General features: G+C 45.4%; 2 protein-coding genes across 3 annotated transcripts in view; one reads left to right on the top strand and one right to left on the bottom strand.

Annotated features, from left to right (window-relative positions):
* Positions 1-271: 271 nt before the first annotated feature.
* On the top strand, positions 272-3,754 carry LOC310837351 (pleckstrin homology-like domain family A member 2). Of its 2 annotated transcripts, none has more exons than XM_083723800.1 (2): positions 272-1,275; positions 3,309-3,754. In XM_083723800.1, exon 1 carries the CDS (start codon positions 803-805, stop codon positions 1,232-1,234), a length of 432 nt encoding a protein of 143 aa, XP_083579926.1. In that variant the 5' UTR covers positions 272-802; the 3' UTR covers positions 1,235-1,275; positions 3,309-3,754. The 2 variants fall into 2 exon arrangements, with proteins under 2 accessions (XP_083579926.1, XP_083579925.1); XM_083723799.1 differs by having other exon boundaries at positions 275-1,275; positions 3,312-3,754.
* Positions 3,755-6,067: 2,313 nt separating this feature from the next.
* Positions 6,068-22,115, bottom strand: part of SLC67A1 (solute carrier family 67 member 1) — a 68,583-nt gene continuing 52,535 nt past the window's right edge. The window contains exons 9-11 of the mRNA XM_083722173.1: positions 16,227-16,328; positions 10,540-10,660; positions 6,068-6,355 (exon numbers count right to left, since the gene is read on the bottom strand). Coding sequence (XP_083578299.1) covers positions 6,168-6,355; positions 10,540-10,660; positions 16,227-16,328 — 411 coding nt within the window. The 3' untranslated portion in view covers positions 6,068-6,167. The remainder of the gene's footprint in view (positions 6,356-10,539; positions 10,661-16,226; positions 16,329-22,115) is intronic.

A 22,115-nucleotide genomic window follows, 5' to 3' on the forward strand; every position in this document is an offset into this window, starting at 1 on the left:
TAGTTCAGCAATGGAGTCCTCCATTAGATTTTAACCCTTGCTGGATCCAGGACCCCAGGGATTAGAAGAGACTCAGGTATCCTGCAGTCTAACACAAGTGTTCCCCCCAAAAGTCCTTAAACTCAGCAGCCTAATTTAGGGGTGGGTGGGTGTGTGCATAGATCTCCTTGCTGATCTACTGCAAGCCACGCAAGAGACCTATCAGCAGATCCTGATCCACTGCCAACGGATGGAACAGGAACCCCCCTCGAAAGCTTTAAGGGGGCGGAATAAGAACAGAAGGCAAGTCCAACACGTCAGCAGATAGGAAACGAGCTGCTCTCTAAGGCTAAGGGAAAGCGACCTGGAGGAGGGAAAGGCAGGGAGGTTCTGCTTTGACAGCCGCCGGTGCCAGGCGCCTCCCGGCCCCGAGGGTGGGCTGAGGATCAATCCGCTTCCGCCGGGAGGCCGCAGGAAGGGGGGGCGGCGGCGGCTGGTTGTGCGAAGGGCTGAGCGAGCGAGTGGGCGGCAGGAAGAAGCGCCCAAGTCATCCCGGGTCTCCTCGCGAGGGCGGAGGTGCGCCGGCAGGGCGGGGCCTAGGGCGGCCCCAAAGCCATAAAGGGCTCAGCCGGTTCTTCGCCCGCGAGAGCGCGCAGCAGCCCAAGCAGGAGCAGCAGCGGCGTTGCGGAGCCGGAGGCCAGCGTCCCCGTCGGAAGACAGGCAGGCAAGCAAGGCGGGCAGGCGGGCGAGCGTGGCCTTGGCGCTGGTCCCTCGAGGCGATCTCGGTGCGGCGGTTCTGTTGGCGAGCGCGGGCGGCAGCAGCATGAAGGGCCCGGCCGCCGCGCCGCCGTCGGAGGTGATCCGCGAGGGCGAGCTGGAGAAGCGCAGCGACAGCCTCTTCCAGCTGTGGAAGAAGAAGGCGGTGGTGCTGAGCAAGGACAGCCTGAGCCTCTTCTCGCCCGAGGCCGGCAAGGCCCGGGGCGGCGGCGGCGGGAAGGAGCTGCGCTTCGGCTCCATCCAGAAGGTGGACTGCGTGGAGCGGACGGGCAAGTACGTGTACTTCACCATCGTCACGACGGACCGCAAGGAGATCGACTTTCGGTGCCCGGGCGAGAGCTGCTGGAACGCCTCCATCACCATGGCGCTCATCGACTTCCAGAACAAGCGCGCCATCGAGGACTTCAAGAGCCGCCAGGAGGCCGCCGAGCACGCGGCCGCCGCCACCCGGGACAGGCGCCTCGCGCGCGCGCCCTGAGCCCGACACACGCGCGCCCCCGAGCGAGAGAGTGACCTAAGGTGAGCGAGTGCTGCCGTCTTGGTGTCGTTTGCCCCCTGACTTCGCCCCCTCCCCGCCTCCCCATCTTCACTCATTGATCCTCTGAGTCGATTAATCTGAATCAAAACCCTAAGACCTGTTCTGCTTCATAGGGCCTGCTGGATCACAACCACTCCGTCGATAACCGGCGCAACTTTGGGAAAGTTGTATGCAATTCAGTAGCCTTCGCCTTCTTACCCCGTAGAGAATTTATCGTGGGTTGAGAAAGCGATTCGGTGGAATCTGTTGCGCGTAACCTCCCTGTGGGCAGCAGAGCTTGGTTCTAGATGATGATTTTGCAGATTATTGACTAACAGTAGATTAGCGTCAGTGAACAGTAACACTTCAGTGGTACCTTGGTTTAAGAACGGCTTAGTTTATGAAAAACTTGGATTAAGAACGCTACAAACCCAGAAGTAGGTGTTTTGGTTTGTGAACTTTGCCTTGGAAGCAGACCATCTTCCACTTCCTGTTGAGTGTATTCCATTTGTAAATTGAGTCGCCCTGCTGCTATAGGAAAGCACGCTTTGGTTTAAGAACGGACTTCCAGAACGGATTAAGTTCGTAAACCAAGGTACCACTGAAGTTAACAGGAGCATTTGTCTTAAACCGCCTAAATTCCATCAGCTTAAACTGGGGATGAACTAATCATTTTAAATGAGAATACTTGGATGTACCATGGTTTCCTCCCAGATTTAGGATTAGGATAATGTGTGCATTTGCCAAGGAAGCAGAACTCAGAACCGGAGTGGGGCCAGGCAGTCTGCAAAAAAAAATAATAAAAAAAAATGAAGCTGCATTTTGACTTTTCGTCTAATTCAGCTGCTGCCATTTAAGGAATAGTGAGAGGCTAGGTGGCTCTGGAAGCCTCCTTTGGGCTATTGCCCTCCTCAAATAATGGCTCTTTCTGGCTTTGTTAAAGGTAATCCAGAATAAATGGCTAAAGTGAGGGTGACACTCGTGTGCATCTGGGGCTCTTCTTAACAAACTCCCAGACAAAGGCTTTTTCTGTGTGGCCAATGTGCTGCTTCAGCACACACCCATATTACAGGCAGGAATTGCCATTTATTTTTAAATGGGGACTTTCATCCACTTCCAAGTAAAAGGAGAAAAAAGTTAGGACCAGGATGTTGGAAGAGAGGAGCTGTTCAAACTTTTAGGAGTTCCTGGGATGAGAAACACTGTACCCCTCTAGGAGCTGTTAGACTCCAACTCCCATCAAATGCAGCCTGCATGGCTAGTGACCAAGGATGAGGGGATTTTAGTCCAACATAACTTGGAGGATACCATGTTCCTTGTCCCTGGTTTCGTACTACAAGTCATCTGGATGAGAATGGAGGCTTGAGATGTTGTGAGTTTTGCGCTAAGAACTCATTGCAGAGAGTCTCTGCAGTAGAGTTTGGGGGTGTCTATTTGTGCTATTACCCAAATTATTATTTGACCCAAATAACTTAATATATAGCTTTTGCCAGTCTGGTACTGCCCTGGTGTTGAACTACAACTCCTTTCAGCCCCAGCTAGCACAGCTTTCCATGCAAAAGATCCCAGATTCAGTTCCCAGCATCTCCCATTGGAATGGGGGAAAACCCTCTGCCTGAATCCTAGAGAGCTGTTGCCACGCAGAGTGTAGTGGTCTGACTCTTGTCTAAGGCAGCTTCTTATTTTCTCTGTATATTTGGTAGTAGGATGACTTGACCTCAGTGGGTTCCTGAGGCTGTAATCCTAACTCCATTCCCTTGGGAATAAGCCCCATGGAATTCAGTAGGATTGCCTTCTGAAGAGACCGTGTTTAGGACTGTGCTGTAAGTAAACGTTCACAACTACTAAAGTCTAGCCTATGGTGGCAAAGCCTCAGAAAAGGATGACACTATTAGATGCTTCTTTATAGGATCTTCCTGTATCCCTGAGGTTTTAAAAAGGCAGTCTTGCTATTAGTTTAGCATTATTATTATTTTTGCTACTAGCTTGCTTGTCCTGCTGCATCACTAATAATTTGCTTTTCTCTTGTTTTCAGCAGACTGTACCTCTGGATGACAAAGAAAATCAGTTGTTTTAGACTGAACCGGGACATTAGGACACCAATGAAGGAAAGCAAAAGAGAAGGCTAGGAGTGCCCGGCTTCTTCCCAGGTCTGATGAGGTGGCTGAGCAAAGAGGCCAGGCTGTTCTACGAGAGGCATTTGCAGACCAAAGACTTTTTACATTTTCTTTAAAAAGACTCATAGGGCAAAGCATGGCTGTGTGAGCAGGATGCCTAGCTTTGCAAAAAATGCTATTGTTTTTCTATTTATGAAATGCAAAGAATATTCAGCACCTGCTGATGCAAAACCAGTTTAAATTATTTGTAATATCTATATTTGTATTTATTTTGATAAAATATCCTTAAGCACATGTTTGTCTTAAAATTGCTTCTGGCATTTGAATATGTCCATTCCAAATTGAATGCTTTTTTATTACTATATATCTGAGGTGAAGTCTTTTATTTATCAGCAGATGTGGAAATGAGGTTTTCTGCTTGCACCTGACAATGGGGTACTACTAAAGAAAGCCCTTGTATTAGCAGAATTGCAAATGTGTCTTTAGGAGTCAAAATCTGCAGATATAAAGAGTGGGGGCTCAGCCTTGCTGGGGATAGGATAGGAATGCATGTAGAGTAGCCCCATTGGCCTGTCTTAAAAGCGCAGCAGCCCAACTGAGTCAGACCAGCGGTCAGTTCACTGAATGCTTTCTCAGGATCATAAAAAGAAATCAAAAGGTTATCCAGACCAAGGCTTTACTGCAAGAAAAACCCGTCAGCCTACCTGGTTCACACTATAGCATGCAGAGAACCAGTGTGGTACCTTAAGGTGGCTCCAGTTCAAGATCTTCTGATGACATAGCTCAGCGAAGCAACATACAGTGGTACCTCGGGTTACATACGCTTCAGGTTACAGACTTTGCTAACCCAGAAATAGCGCTTCAGGTTAAGAACTTTGCTTCAGGATGAGAACAGAAATCGTGCTCCGGCGGCGCGGCAGCAGCAGGAGGCCCCATTAGCTAAAGTGGTGCTTCAGGTTAAGAACAGTTTCAGGTTAAGAACGGACCTCCGGAACGAATTAAGTACTTAACCCGAGGTACCACTGTACTGCGGAGGAAGGCAGTACCTCTTCACTGCTATGGAGAACTAGCTTTCTCAGCTCCATCTGAGCAAGTTCCCTTCTGAGCCATCCAAGTTCTACACCAAGAGCATAGACAAGGGCAATGGAGGGGCACCTTGAGCTTGCAGGGCAGAGGCTATTTTCCTGTGTGATTTGCTAACCACTAGGATAGAACAGAATGCTCACCAAGCATTTTCAGTGGGGCCCCGATAACTTCCTAAAAAGTGACTCCCCTCCCCACCCCTGCCGCTGCTCGTAGCAGCCCTGGTTGGCTGCTGCAATGTGTTTCAGACCAGTCTCCTGCATGACACCAGCACTGTTGCTGAGAGGAAGAATTTAAGACATCAGAACAGCGACAGATCAGGGCTGTGGGGAGCAGGTGTTGAAGGAGCACTACATGTTTCTTTAGCCATGCAAAATGCCACTTTTTGTACCTTGTGGAACATGTCCCACTGTTTCAGCTCACCACGAAACTACACTGACACTGCCTTAGGATTACTGAAGTTACGGTATGCATAGATCTTTGAACACCTACTTACCAGAAGTCTGTAACCTGCCTTCCCCAACCCGGTGCCCTCCTGATGTTTTGGACTACAAGCCCAATGCTGCACACACAGGCTGAGCCCAAAACATGGCTTTGAAAGCACTTTCGGCTATGCAGAGCAGTTTAACCACTTTACAGCTGTGTAGCTTGCCAGCTTGGTAAGTGTGAGGTTAACTGAAGCAGCTGCATGACACCTCTGCTGACTTGAGGGAAGTCATGCTCTGTTTGAGAGGATATAGTTTTTCAAATATTGCTGTCTGTTTGTCAGATCTGTAGGCTCAGAAAGGGGTGACTGCCAACTGGAATAGGTCTCTGCCAGAAGCAGATTCTTCCATCTCTGACACTCCTCCTGTCTACTTGTTCCAAATGATGCAGCCACGCACTCTGGTAAGGAGTGACAATGCCACAGGGCAGAATCAAGGCAACTAACAGAACCTAGCATTTATATAGATCATGTGAGTGTTCAAAGTGCCATGAATGCACAATTTTTTAATCCTTAAAGACAATCTCATAAAGCAGCTCAGTATCCTCTTCATATTACAATGGGTGGGGATTAGTCCGAGAGTGGCTGGCTTATTTAGCTACAGGGGTGCAGCAATAAAACTGCTAGCACAGTTGCAAAGCTAAGTAGGGTTTGGTTTAATTTCAAATTGGATGTTGAGATTCCTTCATTACAGGGGGCTGGACCTGATGATTCTTGGGGGTCCTTCCCAACTCTACAATTCTAGGAATTGGCAGTGAGCTTCTGGCTGGGGTGAGATGTGGACAAGGAACTTCATGGATCCTATTCTTAGAGACAAAATTGACATGACACGTGTGACTTGAAATTCTTGGTTTTCTTTTTTCTGTTTTCCCCACCTTGTATTCCAAACTAGGCCTCTTTTTTACAATAGAAATTCTGTTGAGGCTCTGGCAGAAATACATGTTGCTATCTAAAGAAAGAACATTCCATCTGCAGAGCCTTCACAGACCCCCAGTGTGATTGCAATCAAAGGTGCGGAATGCTTTGATAGAGCTCTTAGGCTTTGATAACAGTTCCAACATCAACAGTTACCCAACCATATCTACAGTACATTGCAGTGCATTAAGGGAACTGGTTTAAATTAGTTTATTTCCTGTCAGATAGGGCAATTAAAAGTCCTAAGATAGAGTTATAGCACATCTTCTCATCAGCACACCATCTAAAGACTTAATTACTGTACTTTCCCTTCATTGTGAGGGATTCTCTTCCTCAAGATGTAGAAAAACAGAGGTATATTAACTAGCAGCTGTAAATAACCAAAGGATGAGACCCCAAATCGTCTGTATAAAAATCCTCCTATAGTTGGGCCTATTGTCCTTGTCAATGGTTGAACTGAGGAACTAATTCCCAGCATGGCACCTAGGGGAGAAAACGTAAAGAAAATTAATTCTGCAGATCAAAATTAATGTCAGTATCTACTCCAACACCACTGTATTAGACCAATGTGTCTTTAGCATTTCTGCAATCAGGGATTTCATATGCCAGTCCTAAACACAGTAATGTGGCAGACCATAAATCTGATTTCACACAGTTCACACAACTCTGCAATTGAAATAAGGAATGAAGAGAAGTCCATTTCCAAACATGGAACTTGGTACCTCACCAGCATTACAAGGGATGGGTGTGATGAAGCACTAGTAAATCCCACTGGCCCAGTTTGCATGTCACACTAAGCTAAACCATGGCCAGGGGTGCCAACTATAGGGGGCAGAAGGGGCTTCAGCCCCCTCAATATTTTTGGGTAGGAGGCTGAGCCCTTCCAATATTGAGGCCCTACTGCCCGCTGATGTCATGGATATGATGTCATACATGTCATGTGACACCGCACCCCTTCAATGTGGGGGGCAAGTCAGTGCCTTTGACCGTGGCTTAGCATAAATGTGTGAGTGTGCCACTTCCCAAGGAGATTGTGAGACCATTTTGCTCCTTCCTGCATGTTTCATTGGCAGACTGGGCTGAGCTAAGCCATGGTTTGGCTAAACATGTCATCTGAACTGTGGCTTGTGGTTTAGTTGTCTCCAGGCTAACCATGAGCTGCAACCAAAGTCTGTTCTTGGTTTACAGCTTGCGGTTCATCTGGAGAGTGCAACACCACCAAATTGGGACAAGGCACTAAATCAAACCAATGCTTAGGTCAGCACGGTGCAGCATTAAATTGAGGAGCAAAGTAGCCACTATCACCTTCCCAGGAGATCACGCTAAGCCACAGTTTGGTTTAGCATGATGCGCAAAAGCAGGCCACCAGTATCAACAGGAAATGTAAGCATATATTTAATTCTGTTGCACAGAATTGCATGATGAGCTACACCGGCTGAAATCCCCTTTTCTACACAGCTACTAAAGGAGCCCTGCCCTCTTTTTGGACCTGGTCACCCTACCATGGGTGCTAGCAAGTGACCTTAGCTTGGAACTTTGCCGACCTATTCCCTAACACCCAAACAGCTTGTTCTGGATGCTGAAGGGAAGGGCAGAGTGGCATCCGTCCCAAAGAGAAACCCAGAAGACTGTAGACTGATGGAGGCAGCTGGCACTGCAGCAGAGAGCAGAAAGGGTAGGGCAGGAGAAACAGCAACCCGAGAAGAGTGGACTCCATAGATGGCTGACACGCCAACAGAATCTGACGAGTGGATGGCTGGAGAAGAGGCCGTTCGAGCTAGCATTGAGCTTCACCTGACTGGAGCACACTGCGTGGTGATTGGCACAGGGTGGACAGGTGATAAAAAAGGGCAAGGCTGTTGCACCTTGACTGTTTGTGTAGAAGAGGGGATTTTAGCAGGTGCAGTTTGCATGGCAACCAAAGGTGCAGAAATTCTATATTTTCCCCCACACTGGCCACCCAAGGCATGCATGCTCCTCCTGAAAAAGGACCTTGATTTATGTTCCTTAAGGTGTCTAGCAATTCTCCTCACCGGAAAACCTCAGTTTGTTTGACAAGAAAAGCCATGAATGAAATAATTGCAACTGGTGAAGAAACTGTCAAAAAGATTGAGGGTTTTTTTAAAAATAAAAAAAATAAAAAGCCACAAATGAAAACATTTCAACTGGCAATGCATGATTGTAAAGCAGGGAGGTGTCTTTAAATGAATCGATGGGTGGGTCAGGTAACGTGCAGTTCCACCCACAGCCAGAAATGGGTGTTGAAGCACTTTTAATAGCTGTGCTGCTTTGGGAGTCACCCACACTGCATTAATTGCCAGAAACGGCTTTAATAAGAGCAGTCGAAAGACTTTGTGAAATTTTCTCCAGTGATACATGCTGTCCCTAATGTCCCACTTTGAAGCCCAGCCCCTCTGCACCTCACAGCACTAGCAACTTATTTTCCTCAGCTGAAAGCATATGGTTTTCCGACTGGGATATGCAAGCTGTAGTTTTAAGCTCATGATTGCTACACGCTTCAGTACAGACCCAAAACATCCTTGTTAAATATAGCACAGATTCTAGACATGTCTCTGCCGGTAACCCAGCCCTGATCTACTATGTGCTACTATTATTCTAGTACACACATCTACTTGAATGGAAATACAAAACCACCACCCCTTATATGCAGCTCCCTCCCCCCCTCTTCCCTCTCTCATATTCTCTGGGTCCCAGTCCACTGTTCCCCATACATTTTGCTCCTAGGCTATATTACCAGTATTTTGCTGCTCCCAAGCAGACACTGGCAAATTCTTCTGAACTGTGACCTAATAATCTATGCAAATTAGGTTTGGGATTAGGCCACTGAGGGAGCATTCATATGTGACTGAGGCTACCCCTCTGGGCTCAGGAAGCAAGCAGAGCAGGCTCCATTTCCCTTATAACAGCTCTTTTGAGAAGATGCCTGAAGCCGTGCCAGCTGCTGCCTTTAAACCTTCCCTCTCAGCTTCTTCATTTCAGAAGCGTAGGATTGCTTCCAGGGTTGACGATATCCACAGCTCATGCTGATCTCGCAACCACAAACGTCACTTTAGTCATGTTTTAATGACACAAAGAGCTGGTGTGGCGGGTTCAAATCCCCACTCAGCCACAGAGCTCGCTAGGCAACCTTGCGCCAGCCCCTGCATTGTTGTGAGGATAAGGTGGTGAGGGGGGCAGAACCCCACATGCCACACTGCCCATTTATAGGTGGGCTATAAATGCAATAGTAAACAAAGAAATAATAAACTAAACATATGATTCACAGGAAGTGTTCTCAGAATAATCATGGCAGAGTGCATGTGGTATAAGGCTGGAGACATTCCACATTGGCACCAACATTCCACATGGAATAAAATGCAGTTGTATCCTTACTACAATCCTGTGAGGTTAGGATGGGCTGAGGGAGATGATTGGCCCAACACCGTCCAGCGAACTTTATAACTAAGTGGGAATTTGAACTTGGCTCTTCCCAATCCGAGTCTGAACACAGGCTGTAAGTGACTTGAGAGGGCCTTTGCTTGCCATTGCACATACATATTCCTTTGATCCTGCTATAATCCGGGATCAATCATAGAATCATAGCATTGTAGAGTTGGAAGCGACCATGAGAGTCATCTGGCCCAACTGCCTGCAATGCAGGAATCTTTTGCTCAATGTGGGGCTTAAACCCACGAACCCACGAGATTAAGAGTCTAATGTTTTACCAACTGAGCTATCCCAGAAGTCTGTATAAAAACGTGGAAAACCTTTTCCCCCCAGAGCTGAAAGTTAGGTGATTGGCAGGCAGGCCCCATTTTCAAACCACCTTCAACTCTCTGGAAAAACAACAACACTATGGCTTGTCTTCTGCTTAGGTAAAGGGATTGTTCCGAGGAGACACTGTGAAGCACCAGGGTACAGCTTGCATATCGCCATCATGGAATTCTTCAGAAGAGTGAAGAATTATGAAGACTCCCATTCATCACTTGTGGTGGCCCTCAAGCAAGCGCCTTGAGAGTGCATGGGCGCCACAGCCAGGCTCCATTCTTGCAATGACAGTACATGAGCATGGATGCCTCTATAGGTGCTTTGATCAGACGTACTGCAGTGGTGGACATGCACATAGCCCCGTTGTGGAGGCACCAGTTCACAAACATTGCACCTATGCATGAGTGCTGCTAGGCTGCAAGCCAAGAGGTGGTCCCAAGGCGCTGGTGCGATAGGAGGCCACATGACACCTAGGTCCTACCTCCAAGCAGAGGGACACTGCACAGGTCTTTCTCAAGGACATTAATCCCAGGAAGCTCTGCAAGATTCTGTCTCTTTCTTCTGCAACCTGCTCATTAAGTCAATATGGGTCACCAGCTTCCTTGCAGGCACCCTTGCAGCTTCCAGCCCTACTGATCCTAACTAGTCTTCGCCAGCTTGGCAAATAAGCAAATCCCACTGAAGGCCACCCTTTGTTTAAAAAAAAAAATACATGTGAGATGTGCAGAGACTTTGGAACTGGGCATTCTTCCTGCTGGGCTCTCTGGCAGAGCACAAGACACACATCTGGCAGTGCACAGCATTTTCAGAGAAGTGAACCGGAATCAAGCGCCACATCCAGCTGGTTTTATCAAGAAAGAGGGAGAAGGAAATCCATCCGGAGGAGGAGCAGGTCTTACCAGTGTCAGAAGCAGGGACAGACTTGGTCAGGATGATGTCCGAAATGACGGCTATAGTACCAAAGGAGAATATCATGGGGGGCACAATGAGGCAATAATGGAAAATGTTGGTCATCAGGGCCTGAGAGATGGGACAAAGCAGGAAAGCCTGTTAGAATGCCAGCTTTAGAATACAACAAAGGCAGCAGGGTGTGTGTGTGTGTGTGTATCAGTATCCAGGAAGACTTGGATAAAGAAAAAGCATTGCGAAACATAAGTGTGACAAGGCCCACAGAGCCAAAACTTGCCAATACAGAGGAGCAGCTCTGCTCTACACCAGTCATGTTTGGCTGACAAAAAGTGACAGGTTTTTGTTTTTTGTTTTTTAAAGAGCTGAAAGTCAATTGATTGAAGAATGGAACCTTATTAAATAAAAGACAGCCACTAGGTTCCTTAGATCTGAAACAGGCAGGTACTGACTTGATTCTGTAGTTTAGTAGCCATTTTTTGGTAAGGTAGCTTACTGTTAGGTGTTAATAAAATGAACCTATATGTTCTGATTAGTGCCAGTGTCACAACCAAACATCTGAAGGCATTTGGATTTCAGAAAGAAGAGAGGCCACCTGACTTTAAAAAAAGTATTTGTCACAAGTTCACTTAATGAGCCAGCAAAGAAATTCTTTTATCTTCCATCTTAAGCTTTGGTGCGTCATACAGTGATTTCTTACAGAGAAACCTTCGGAAGACACTGCGAAGCAATTTGAAAGGAGAGAGGAACTTCTGTCTGTATCTTTAAGTATTGGAGGCCAGTGGGAAAGTGGTGTGCATGTGTGAGCACAGAACAAGTGGCCGGCTTCACACTGGGTAGCCTCTCTCATGGGTGCAGGCTGCAGATGTCAGCAGGAATGACCATCTACTCAGCAATGGTATCTTTGCAAAGCAATAGGATCCTGCAACACCCACCTGCCAGCTCCTCCATCACCTCCCAGTGCTTAAAGATACTGGCATGAAGTTCCCTTCTCAATCACCACTTAGTGGCTGCTAAAGGTTTCATCCGGTGAACCACCTCAAGAGCTACAGCTGTTTTTAAGATTCTTCCATGATGTGATGTGCAGTTGCAGTGCAGTTTCCCCCAATGGTATACACATGCAAAAGCACACAAAAAAAACCACCCTCCAAAAGCGGGTTCCCAAGGCTTCAATTGGTTTTTAAACAATGTTGTGGGGAAGAAATATGCCAGCCATGTGTCACATCTAGCTCAGCCTTCGCAGGGGCAATTTAAACAGCAGAGAGAGCTGTAATGTGGTCTCATTCAAGTGCTCATTACTAGCCCAAGACTGCCTGCACAATATTTACCAGCAATGTATTAGCACAGATAATTAAAGCCAAACCGTGCTTGTCAAAACAAACGAGCAGCAGCGCATTACAGAGTGCAGAACTGGTGTGTGTGTGCGACCTGTCTGGCCTGCTCACTTGCTAATGAATCAATTGAACATTTGTCAGCCAGAATGTCTCTCAAGTATAAATGCAAATCAGGGTGCCTAAGAAGTGAATGTAATTATTTTCTTATCGTGCAGCTGCTCAAAGATCCTTCCAGATCTTTATCACCCAAACAAAAGCACTGAAGACATGCTTAGGCAGAGACTCTGAATTTGGGAATGCACTCATAACCCACCTCCAGAACTCCAGAACTGCAGGGACCATCACTCTGTATACTTTGCCTTCCAATCGCCTTCAACCCCTGGTTATTAGTACTGGGTTGAGGGCGATTGGATAGACCTCTTATTCCCGAGACACTGGGGAGCTGCTCTGTTCAGGAGATCCATCACTGGACTAGAACAGGCTTCCTCAACCTCGGCCCTCCAGATATTTTTGGCCCACAACTCCCATGATCCCTAGCAAGTAGGACCAGTGGTCAGGGATGATGGGAATTGTAGTCTCAAAACACCTGGAGGGCTGAGGTTGAGGAAGCCTGGGTTAGAAGGACAAATTGCCTGACCATACATTTAAAGCACTCCCCTAAAGAATCTTGGGAAATAAGATGCTGGGAAGTATAACTCTTGTGAAGAGTAAACTACACTTCCCAGGATTCTTTCAGGTATGAGTATCCTGTACATGTGCTTTAAATGTATGGTGTGGTAGCCAATTGACCTACCTTATTGGTGGTGTGTTTGTTAGGGACTGCCCAGCAGGGCCTTTTTCAGAGGTGGCTCCCTGGTTGTAGAATGGCCTCCCTAGTGAAGCGTGCCTGTCTCCATCGTTATTAAGTTTCAAGAGGATTTTGAAAACATTCACTTTTATCCAGGCACTTGGTGGCTGAAGAGTACTGTCCCTGGCAACTCCAAGATAATTGCTTTAAGAATATTTGTTTACTGTAATTGTTTTTAGAATCTTTTCTTTCAGATTGTGCATCTATGTGCTGCCCTGGGCTCCTTGGGGAGGAAGGGCAGGATATAAATTTGATAAATAAAACCAATAAGTGATAATAAGGCGGCTTCTTACATTCTTTGTTTGGTAGTCAACTTTCGATCTCTCAGGGAGTCTGGAAAGATATAGGTGTATTTGCCCACACCCAGCTTTTCAAGTAGCTTTGGGAACAACCCTTTAAATCTATATCTCCTTTCAAAGTGTAGGTGGGTTAGTAGGAGTTTTTACTGTTAAACGCCTTATGCGCAGTAACACACCACTTGCCTTTTCACTTTTTAATATCCAGTGGGGGAGAGGGGGAGGAGCCCCCAAATACTGCTGTCACTTCCTGCAGATATTTTGACAAGGTATTGACCATGAGTGGGTGGCCACAACAATTTAGAACCATAGCCATGATAAACTGAAAAAAGAGCACAGGTAAAAGATGTGGTGCCAAAGGCTGAGGAGGTCCCTCAAATGGTGGCTCTCAAAGCTCAGGGTTCAAGCTTCACCTGCCCACCTGACCTGATCTGCTGCTGCATCTACCATTTGCCTGTGGCCAGAAGACTTTGTAAATCAATAGGAATTTTTTTGTAAGCAAAACAAAACTGCTTGCTGCCTTCTTCATTGCAATTGCTCTCACAGCACCTTGAGATCTTGAGATGGGGGGAAATTGCAAGAAGTCCCAAACTGCTTCAAACAAGATTTCTGTGTGACACCTGAGGGCAAAAGGCATGCGTAGTGTATCATATCTGAACAGCGCATGGTGGCTCCCCCCCCCCTTAACATTTTGACACGGCAGCGAAAACGTTGCTCGGGAGAAATTGAGTCTGACTACAAATATTTTAAAGAGATAAGCAGCCCATGAAGTTTAAGGATGACACTTGAGGTTTGCATTTCATATCAAACCTTATACCGTCTCCCTAAGCAGATCTGAGGGGGACATTCATTAAGGATATTTAGGTGCAAGATTAAAACTCAAGTCTTTTAAATGATTCTTTACCTCTTTTTGTTGGTTTTTATTGCTGCTTCATTGACTATTGCTGAAATATTTTGGAAGGCTTAATAAAAAGTATTAATAAGGAAAAAGCAATTACTGATGATGAAATTTAAAATTTTAATGGGGCTGTTCATATATTTGGTCAAATATTTGTCCATCTAGGCCAGCACTGTCTACTCTGACTGGCAGGGTCTCTCCGGGGTCTCAGTCACAAGTCTTTCCTATTATCTGCAACTCATTCTCTTTACTGGAGATTCCAGGGGTTGAACCTCAGACTTTCTGCATGAACTATGTGGCCTTCCCCAAACCATAGTTTCTTCCTAAGGAAGCCATTGGATCTGGGGTGGTTTGGAAGGCAATGAGGCTGAACTCTTGCTGATTTGGAGCACCCTGTTCATTACTGCTCTCTATTTCCCATTATTTTTTCATTCATCTGCTACCCTAAACCTTTGCTGGGATTCTTTTCAGTGCAGCTGGCCTCTCTGTTAATTTCAGCTCTACATATTTTGGAGGCCACTGAAAGGAAGTGATTAGTTTGGGTGGGGGTTGTAACTGGAGATCTTTGTTAAATGTCCTCCTCATAAAAGAGCTGCAGAGCTCATAAAATTGTTTTTATGTCAGCAGATATATAAACTGCACGCTTAGTTCAGACAGGGATATTCCTGAAGCTCTGGCCAAGTTGCGTCAAGATCGCTTTTTCCCCTGGAAGAAACCCAGCACATAAACCGCCCCCAGAGATGGGATATTTTCTTGGCAGGTCCTTGATTATAAAGCTTTTTTCCCTTGCAAACAGCGCTGCAGCTGTAGTTTCCTATCAATAGTTTTCATGGGATGGCATTTCTGGGCCCTTTAAGGCCTCCGTGGCAGTGAGGAGAGCCTTGTGGAAGAAATGATTGTAATCTCTGAACCAAGTTGATAGTAGAGATCCTAGGTGCTGCTGGCAGAAACCGGTTTGGGCTCGGTTTGGGTGCTCCACCATAGAAGTAACATGCTGTGATTAGCATGACCAGTTGAAAAAAAAGAGAGAGGTCCTGCCCCTTTAAAAGTTGTGTCGAAGGTGTAATTTCAGCAGGTATCACTTGCATGGCAACTGTTAAAAGCGCAGGAGGAGCCCCATCCTCTTTTGCAGCCCAACTCTCTTTCCAAGTTGCGCAGCATCCAAATAGATTGCTGCAATAGCCAAATCGGGTAAGTAAGGGTTAACATCTACTGCCTACCTGCAGTCATGGAACCAAAGAAAGCATGTTCCTGTTTCCAGTCACTGACCAGAGCAAGGTGGTGGCCTCATGACTTTTCAAACACATGGTTAGTGGTAATATTCAAACCATGATCTGAAGCAGAGTTTGCAACCATAGTTGCCAGGGTAACCAGGGCCGGATTTAGGTTTGATGAGGCCCTAAGCTACTGAAGCTAATGGGGCCCTTTATATGTCCAGCTGTCCTTTGTCAACAACAAATTGTCGCTGTTTTTTTGTGTTGAATATATGCTATATGGTAATTTATGGACCTAATAGGTATCTAAAGCCATTTGCACATAACAAAATATGTATTTTATCAAAGTAATTGTTGAACTGAAATACAATTAAGGAGAAGTATATTAATAGTGAAATAATTATTAGGCTCTAACTGTATGTAGGTTTTATTTTATTTGGGACCCTAAGCTATAGCTTGTTTAGCTTATACGTAAATCCAGCACTGAGGGCAACCATAATTTTCTGCCACTATTGCACCTGGAAATGAAGGGGGAATCTGAAAGGGGAGCTCTTGAGTCTGCAGTACATTCCCATCTTCCAAGTGATGGTTTGGAGGATCAACCACATTGAATCTAGTGTGGTTAGATGTATTTTTTGTCCTTCTGGACAATGTAACGCAAACAGCAGAAGTTTGATTACACCTTTTTTTAAAAAAATGTTGGCTTTTATATTTTCTCTCAACCCAGGAGATTCTGGCAAGATTTGGGAAAATCCATTCCAAGCAAAGCATCCTTTAACTTGCAAATATTTTTAAAATTCCAGGAGGAAGTAAAGGCTTAAATCATCCCCTCCTTGTTTGTCCTGGTTGGACCATGATAGGAAGCAGACTGTTGATCTGGAAGCCTGGTAGAGCTTTTGGTCATAACACAAACACACATGGGAGAAAATTGAAAAATGTGTGAATGGACCACCACTAATATAACACAACAGACAAAACTCCCAGATTATGTCAAACACAATACTTTTCATATGTTCACTTGCATAGCATCAAGTGTAGAGTATTCAAAAGCACAGCCTTATCAGGTAATGTATGTGTGTCTGGTACCTTACCATACCAACACCCACTCCGCAGAAGACAAGGACGCACAACATGAGCAGAGTCCACTCTGAATAACGACTTGTCAATCTCCCAATTACTAGGCCCTGGACAACCTATGGAAAGAGAGGGCAGAGACATAGACAATGTCAAATTCTCAGATGCTTCTAGCCCAGAGTGAATGTTTGTTTTTGTACACTAACAAGGCCCAGAAACTCAGTGTTGTATCTGTGAGTGTCATCTGTCAGAACAGACTGCTGGACTAGCTGGGTCATTGGCTTGAGGCATCAGGCTTGATCTTCTTAAGTTCATGTGCATGTCTGTGGGCACATGAAACAACTCTACGCTGCAGATCAATGTGTATGGCCCTGAACACTGCCTAGATAGAGACCACCTGGGATCACTTTGAAGGAAGAGCAAGCTTGCAAACGTAGGAAAAGAGGAAATGAGACGGTGCAACCTAATCCTGAAAATAGTTCTTAAATGCACAGATCTCCTGGGAGGTTCTTCCTCTAGGTGTGCCATTTCACTATATGAGTAATTATAGGGTTTGGCGTTTAATTATATTCCCCCCACCCTGCCCTAAGGGATGGCTCCCAAGTTCCCTAGACATACATTCTAATAAACTCAGTTCCACGTTGACACTATGCCAATTCAGAGGGGAGAAGTTCTTGTTAATCAAGCCTTATAGCTGGGGCCATGGGAAACTTTCTGGTTTGTGCGGCCACTTGAGCTTTATTGCAGTTGGTACATGGACCCGAGTTGCATGAGTGTCACAGGTCCCCGGAACTCTTTAGTAAGCTCACTCATGACTGGTGGGAGACGCAGCCCCCATCTTGTCTGCCCGCATCATACCATGAGTATTCATATTTTTGTCAAATTTCATTAGTTTTCATTAGTTTTGAAATGAGAAATAAATCCTTGCAGGTTGTGCACTCATCTACTACAAAACATCCAGGCTTATCCAATTGATCCTCTTTTAAAACAACCACCACCACATCAAAACTACAGCAAAACTGTAGCAAACCACAGCAGGCCTAGCCACATATGTCGATGCCTCAATATTGAATAATTCTTTGTTGTTGAAAGTGTAACAGCAGGGATCATTCAGTTTGTAACAGAAAGGGTTAATTTTAGTTCCAGTGTCAGTGAACTACCCAAGGGAGGTGGTGATGGTGTTGCTAAGCAACCATTTAGATTGGCATGATCTTCACTGAGGTAACATGTGTGCTGATTGGCTGCGGAGTTCTGAGGGAGCTTTTCTCTGCATGCTTTAGATGGATACTTAACTCTGTTCTTATCAAGGCTTAACCTAAAAGACAAAACCTCACTGTTCTTTTATCCTCAAATTATATATTGTTTTTGTTCAGTTTGGTTAGTAAACTGTTATCGGTACAGTGGTACCTCTGGTTACGAATGGGATCTGTTCCAGAGGCCCAGCCATATCCTGAAAAATTCGTAACCGGAGGACCGCTTCTGTGCACAGCACCGCAAAGTGCTTCAGCGCACGCTTGAGCGGCAAACCCACTTCTGTGTTCACAACCCGAAGATTACGTTACCTGAAGATAACATAACCTGAGGGTCCACTGTATTTCTCTTCTCTCTAGCTTCCATCTGTGGTTACCTTGATGCATATATGTGTACATAAATTGTCAGTGGGCTGTTCATTCTTCCTTCTCCCCCTTCCTTTGGTAAGCAAAAGGAAGAACAGGAACAACAATAAAAGAAATGCTCAGTGATGTTCTGTAATTGTATCACGGTTGTATCATAATTACAGACAAGCTGCACAGCTATAGCAAATCAATTCCTCTCCTTCACCAGTCATAACAAGATACTGCACTGAAAAGAAGGGTGCAGAAGTATCAGTAATAAGAGCTCATGTACAGCTGAACGACTGAGCAGGAAAGGACTATCCCCAAGAGCAATTCAAACTGCCTGAGGCTGTGCCCCTATGCAAGGAAGAGGAGGAAAGTACACCAAATGGTCATGTCATGCACTGAAAATTTTCCTACACAGAGGTAATCTGCTCAATACAATTGCAGAAACAGGAACACTTGTGGGACACTTCAAACAACATTCTTGATCCAACAAAGATATTATCTCCAAGTCCAAAAAAAAAGAAGAGAAAATAGTTGATGTGGGAAACAGCCATGGGGCTCTGCTCTGGAGAAATGGGTAGCAAATAAGGAAAATGGAGCGCTGGGCCAGGGACATCATTTCCTAATCATTGCCCAGTCAGGGTGGCTATGGTTATGGGTGGATCAGCTTCAGGCAGTGTGATAGGGGAGAAGAGGCTGTGAAGCAGATATGAGAGCACAGATGATGAAGGCCTGTCCTTTTTTTGCTAGTTCTGACCTCAGATCAGAACTGAAGCTCCTGATGAGAGTTAGCTGTGGCAGGGGGGCTTATGGCAGAGTCCAGAGTACATACATGTCCAGAGTGCATACATGGGTATGTCAAATGAGAGTCGTCATAGCGATCCATAGTTAAAAGTAGAGGTCAGCACATGTGTCCTCTTTTGTGCTCCTTAAAATACGGCAACCCTATGTGACCTAACTTATTCCAGAGAAGAATCAAGGTTTCCATTGCTGCATTTCACTTAATTGCATCACAGCTATGATGCATATGTCTGACACATTATAACGGGGGTGGGGGAAGAATGACCTATTAGTGTGTCAGTGCTTAAGTGTCAGTACCACACATGCCTGCCTTTATGACTGTAGCAATGCTCATGGTAAGAGGAAAGTGGGAAAATTCCAAGAAAATTCCAAGAACTTTTTATTTGGGCAGGGTTCTTGTGCCTTTAACAACTGCCCGACAGGCAAGAGATTCAGCAGGTGAAGACCTTTACCATAAACGTCTAATAAGCTTATAGCCTACTTTGCTACCACATGGTCCTAAAAGCGGTTTACAAAACTGTAAAATAAATCATAAATACACCCAAACTGAACACATAAAATTCAGTTCCCCGTTGGTGTATCTCATACCAGCAATATACTTGATCCATTGAATTCTGCTTGGTACACCTCTGTTAAAGCCATAGAATCCTGGCCAAAATTAGGTAGCAACACATCTACCACCAACCACGAACAGTCACAGTCTCCTCTTCAGGAAGACAAATGGTGAACTTCCTCGCCCTCCTGTCTAGCCTTCACGTGTGAAAAGGAACACATTAATTGAAAGGATTGAGCAAACTCCCATTTTCACAACAGCTCAAAGGGAAGTGGGTGTTGAACTCTTAAACAGATTACAGGTTCTTATTCACATCGCTTGACAGTAGCTGGGAAAAGGAAGGGAAAGAGGTGAGAGTGTTACAGAGGACTGCAGAATAATTGCCATGTTAACAACCAAGCTTTGGCCTTTGGCTATTTTGGCTTTAATTCTATGGCATTATATAGGGTGATACAGAATAATGGCCTTTCAGAATCAGGCTGTTCATGTTCTCATGCAACCTCAGGCTTCAAGCCATCATTAGCACAACATTACAAGTAATTTGCGGCTCCTTTCCATGGAGGGTAGATGAGAAGCATCACAGCTTCATGCTATCAAACACCTCCTTAAAAGTGAACCATCACTAAAATTTTGCACGTTTCCACACCAGAAGGCGAGACCTCAAAGCGCTGCTGTGAAGGCCAGCTCCCACTGAAATGAATGAACAAGTCACATGAATCATACCTGCTCATCCGCCAGGTATTGCATGAAGGGGTGGAGGTTACGCCAGGCTCCAAGTGTTTTATGAGCTCGGTGTCACTGACTCAGCAATGGTACATTTCACAGACAGAGGATTAGATATTCTGTGTTACCCAGACTTTCCTCTGTGATCTGTACAAGGAAGACAACAGTGGAGGCTTTTCGGACGTCAGTGAACCTATCTTTGGGTTAAATGCAGTATGTTTCTGAGCACAATTCAAAGTGTTGGTGCTGACCTTTAAAGCCCTAAATGGCCTTGGCGTCTCCACCCCCATCCTTCAGCCCAGACACTGAGGTCCAGTGCTGAGGACCTTCTGGCGATTCCCTCGCTGTGAAGCCAAGTTACAGGGAACCAGGCAGAGGGCCTTCTCAGTAGTGGCGCCCTCCCTGTGGAACGCCCTTCCATCAGGTGTCAAGGAAATAAACAATTAGCGGACTTTTAGAAGACATGTGAAGGCAGCCCTGTTTAGAGAAGTTTTTAATGGCTGATGTTTTAATGTATTTTTAATATTTTGTTGGAAGCTGCCAAGAGTGGCTGGGGTATATTATTATTATTATTATTAATAATAATAATAATAATAATAGTAATATTCCCTGAGCCATAGCTCAATGGTGCAACATCTGCTTTACATCCAGAAGATACAAGGTGAAATCCCCAGTGTTACTAGACTGCAAACGTCTCCTGTCTGAAACCCTGGAGAGCTGCTGCCAGCAAGTTTAGACAGTGCTGAGCTAGCTGCACCAATGGTCTGATTCAGTAATAAGGCAGCTTTGGATGTTTATATTTATCATTCCTTTGCTCTCCAGTGCCCCTTTACCCTTTGAAAAGTCTCTCCGGAGGATCATAGAAATATAGAGTTGGAAGGGACCCCAAGGGTCAAGTCCAAGCCAGGATCTGGGGGACCTACCAAACATTGTGGGCTGTATCATATGAGGCCACAGGGGGACACGGGAGGAATTAACCAAACTCAGATAGAAGAAATCTATGCTCTACTGATGCAAGATTCCTCTACCCTGTTTTGGGCAATTCCTTCCACCCATTGCAGCCTCATATGACAAAGCCCACAATATTTGGTAGGGTCCCCAGACTCTCTGGAGAGACTTTTAGGGGGCAGTGGTACATGGGGCTGCAGGGGAAAGGAAAAGAAGGGGAAAATTCATTGTGAGAGCTTGCCTTCTGCTCATACAACCCAAAAGGCTCCCTGGGGACTTAACTGTTGACATTTTCTGCTAGTGAGCTTTAGCTATTTCCTGTTGAGAGATGATGTTGGGAGTTTTCTGTTAGTAATCTTTTGATTTCCTGTTTCATATGGCCCCTTCTTGTTCATTACACTTTGGGGATTGATGTTCTGGAAAAGTAGTATAGAAATGTAACTGGTAAGAAATAACCCTGCAGAAAATAAAAAAACAAAGGCTGCATTCTGATGCGTTGACAGAGGAGTGGGTTCAGGTAATGTGGCTCTCTAGGGTGACTTGTTTCCTCCTGCCTTCCCTACTTAAATATCATGCATGCATCCTCTGAACTGAATGCTGAATGCCTCTTCCTCTGTGCTTCTGATGGCTTGCCTGTCCAATTTGTGAAACCATCATGCATATTTACTTGATCAAACTTTTATTTAGAGCTTAATATAGGGGGAAAGGACCTTAGTGTTGTTCTTTTACAGTAGAAAAATTGTTCTAAGAATGGGGAGGCAATTTTATAATTGACACAAGGACCACCAACTCAGTGGGTTTCTCTTAAGCTCAATGTAGGAGAGAGGACTGTGCTTCTGCTCCAAACTTGCCGAGGACTCTTCCATTTGCAGACTTGCTACGAAAATTATGAAAATCTCGATGCGTCCAAAAAGACCTTGCCAAATTGAAAACAGGATCTCACCGGTTTATTGTAAGAGATATTGGCACCTTATGCAGTAATTCATTTTGTTTCTAAGTTGTAAATATCAGCAATAATGAGAGAATATACAAAAGATCTCCTGAGTGGGAAGAGAAAAAAGAAGAAAAACTGGGGAATGAAAAATATTGTACCACAAGGGGAGGAAGTATGACAATTGTGCAGACTCTGGGTGTTCAGAGGAGACTGCGAGCAGTGCTGTGAGGCAGCTACTGCCTATGGGACACCTTAAAGATGGGCAACTTGTGGCCCTCCTAGTGTTGTTGGATTCCAACTCCCAGGAAGCATGGCTAATAGTAAAGGATGATGGGAGTTGTAGTCC

This window comes from Podarcis gaigeae (assembly GCF_964106915.1).
Source record: "Podarcis gaigeae genome assembly, chromosome: 1".
Lineage (NCBI taxonomy): Eukaryota > Metazoa > Chordata > Lepidosauria > Squamata > Lacertidae > Podarcis > Podarcis gaigeae.

Bases quoted from the DNA above. Each gene is read 5' to 3' on its own strand.
- LOC310837351 (XM_083723800.1), top strand. From the start codon at position 803: ATGAAGGGCCCGGCCGCCGCGCCGCCGTCGGAGGTGATCCGCGAGGGC.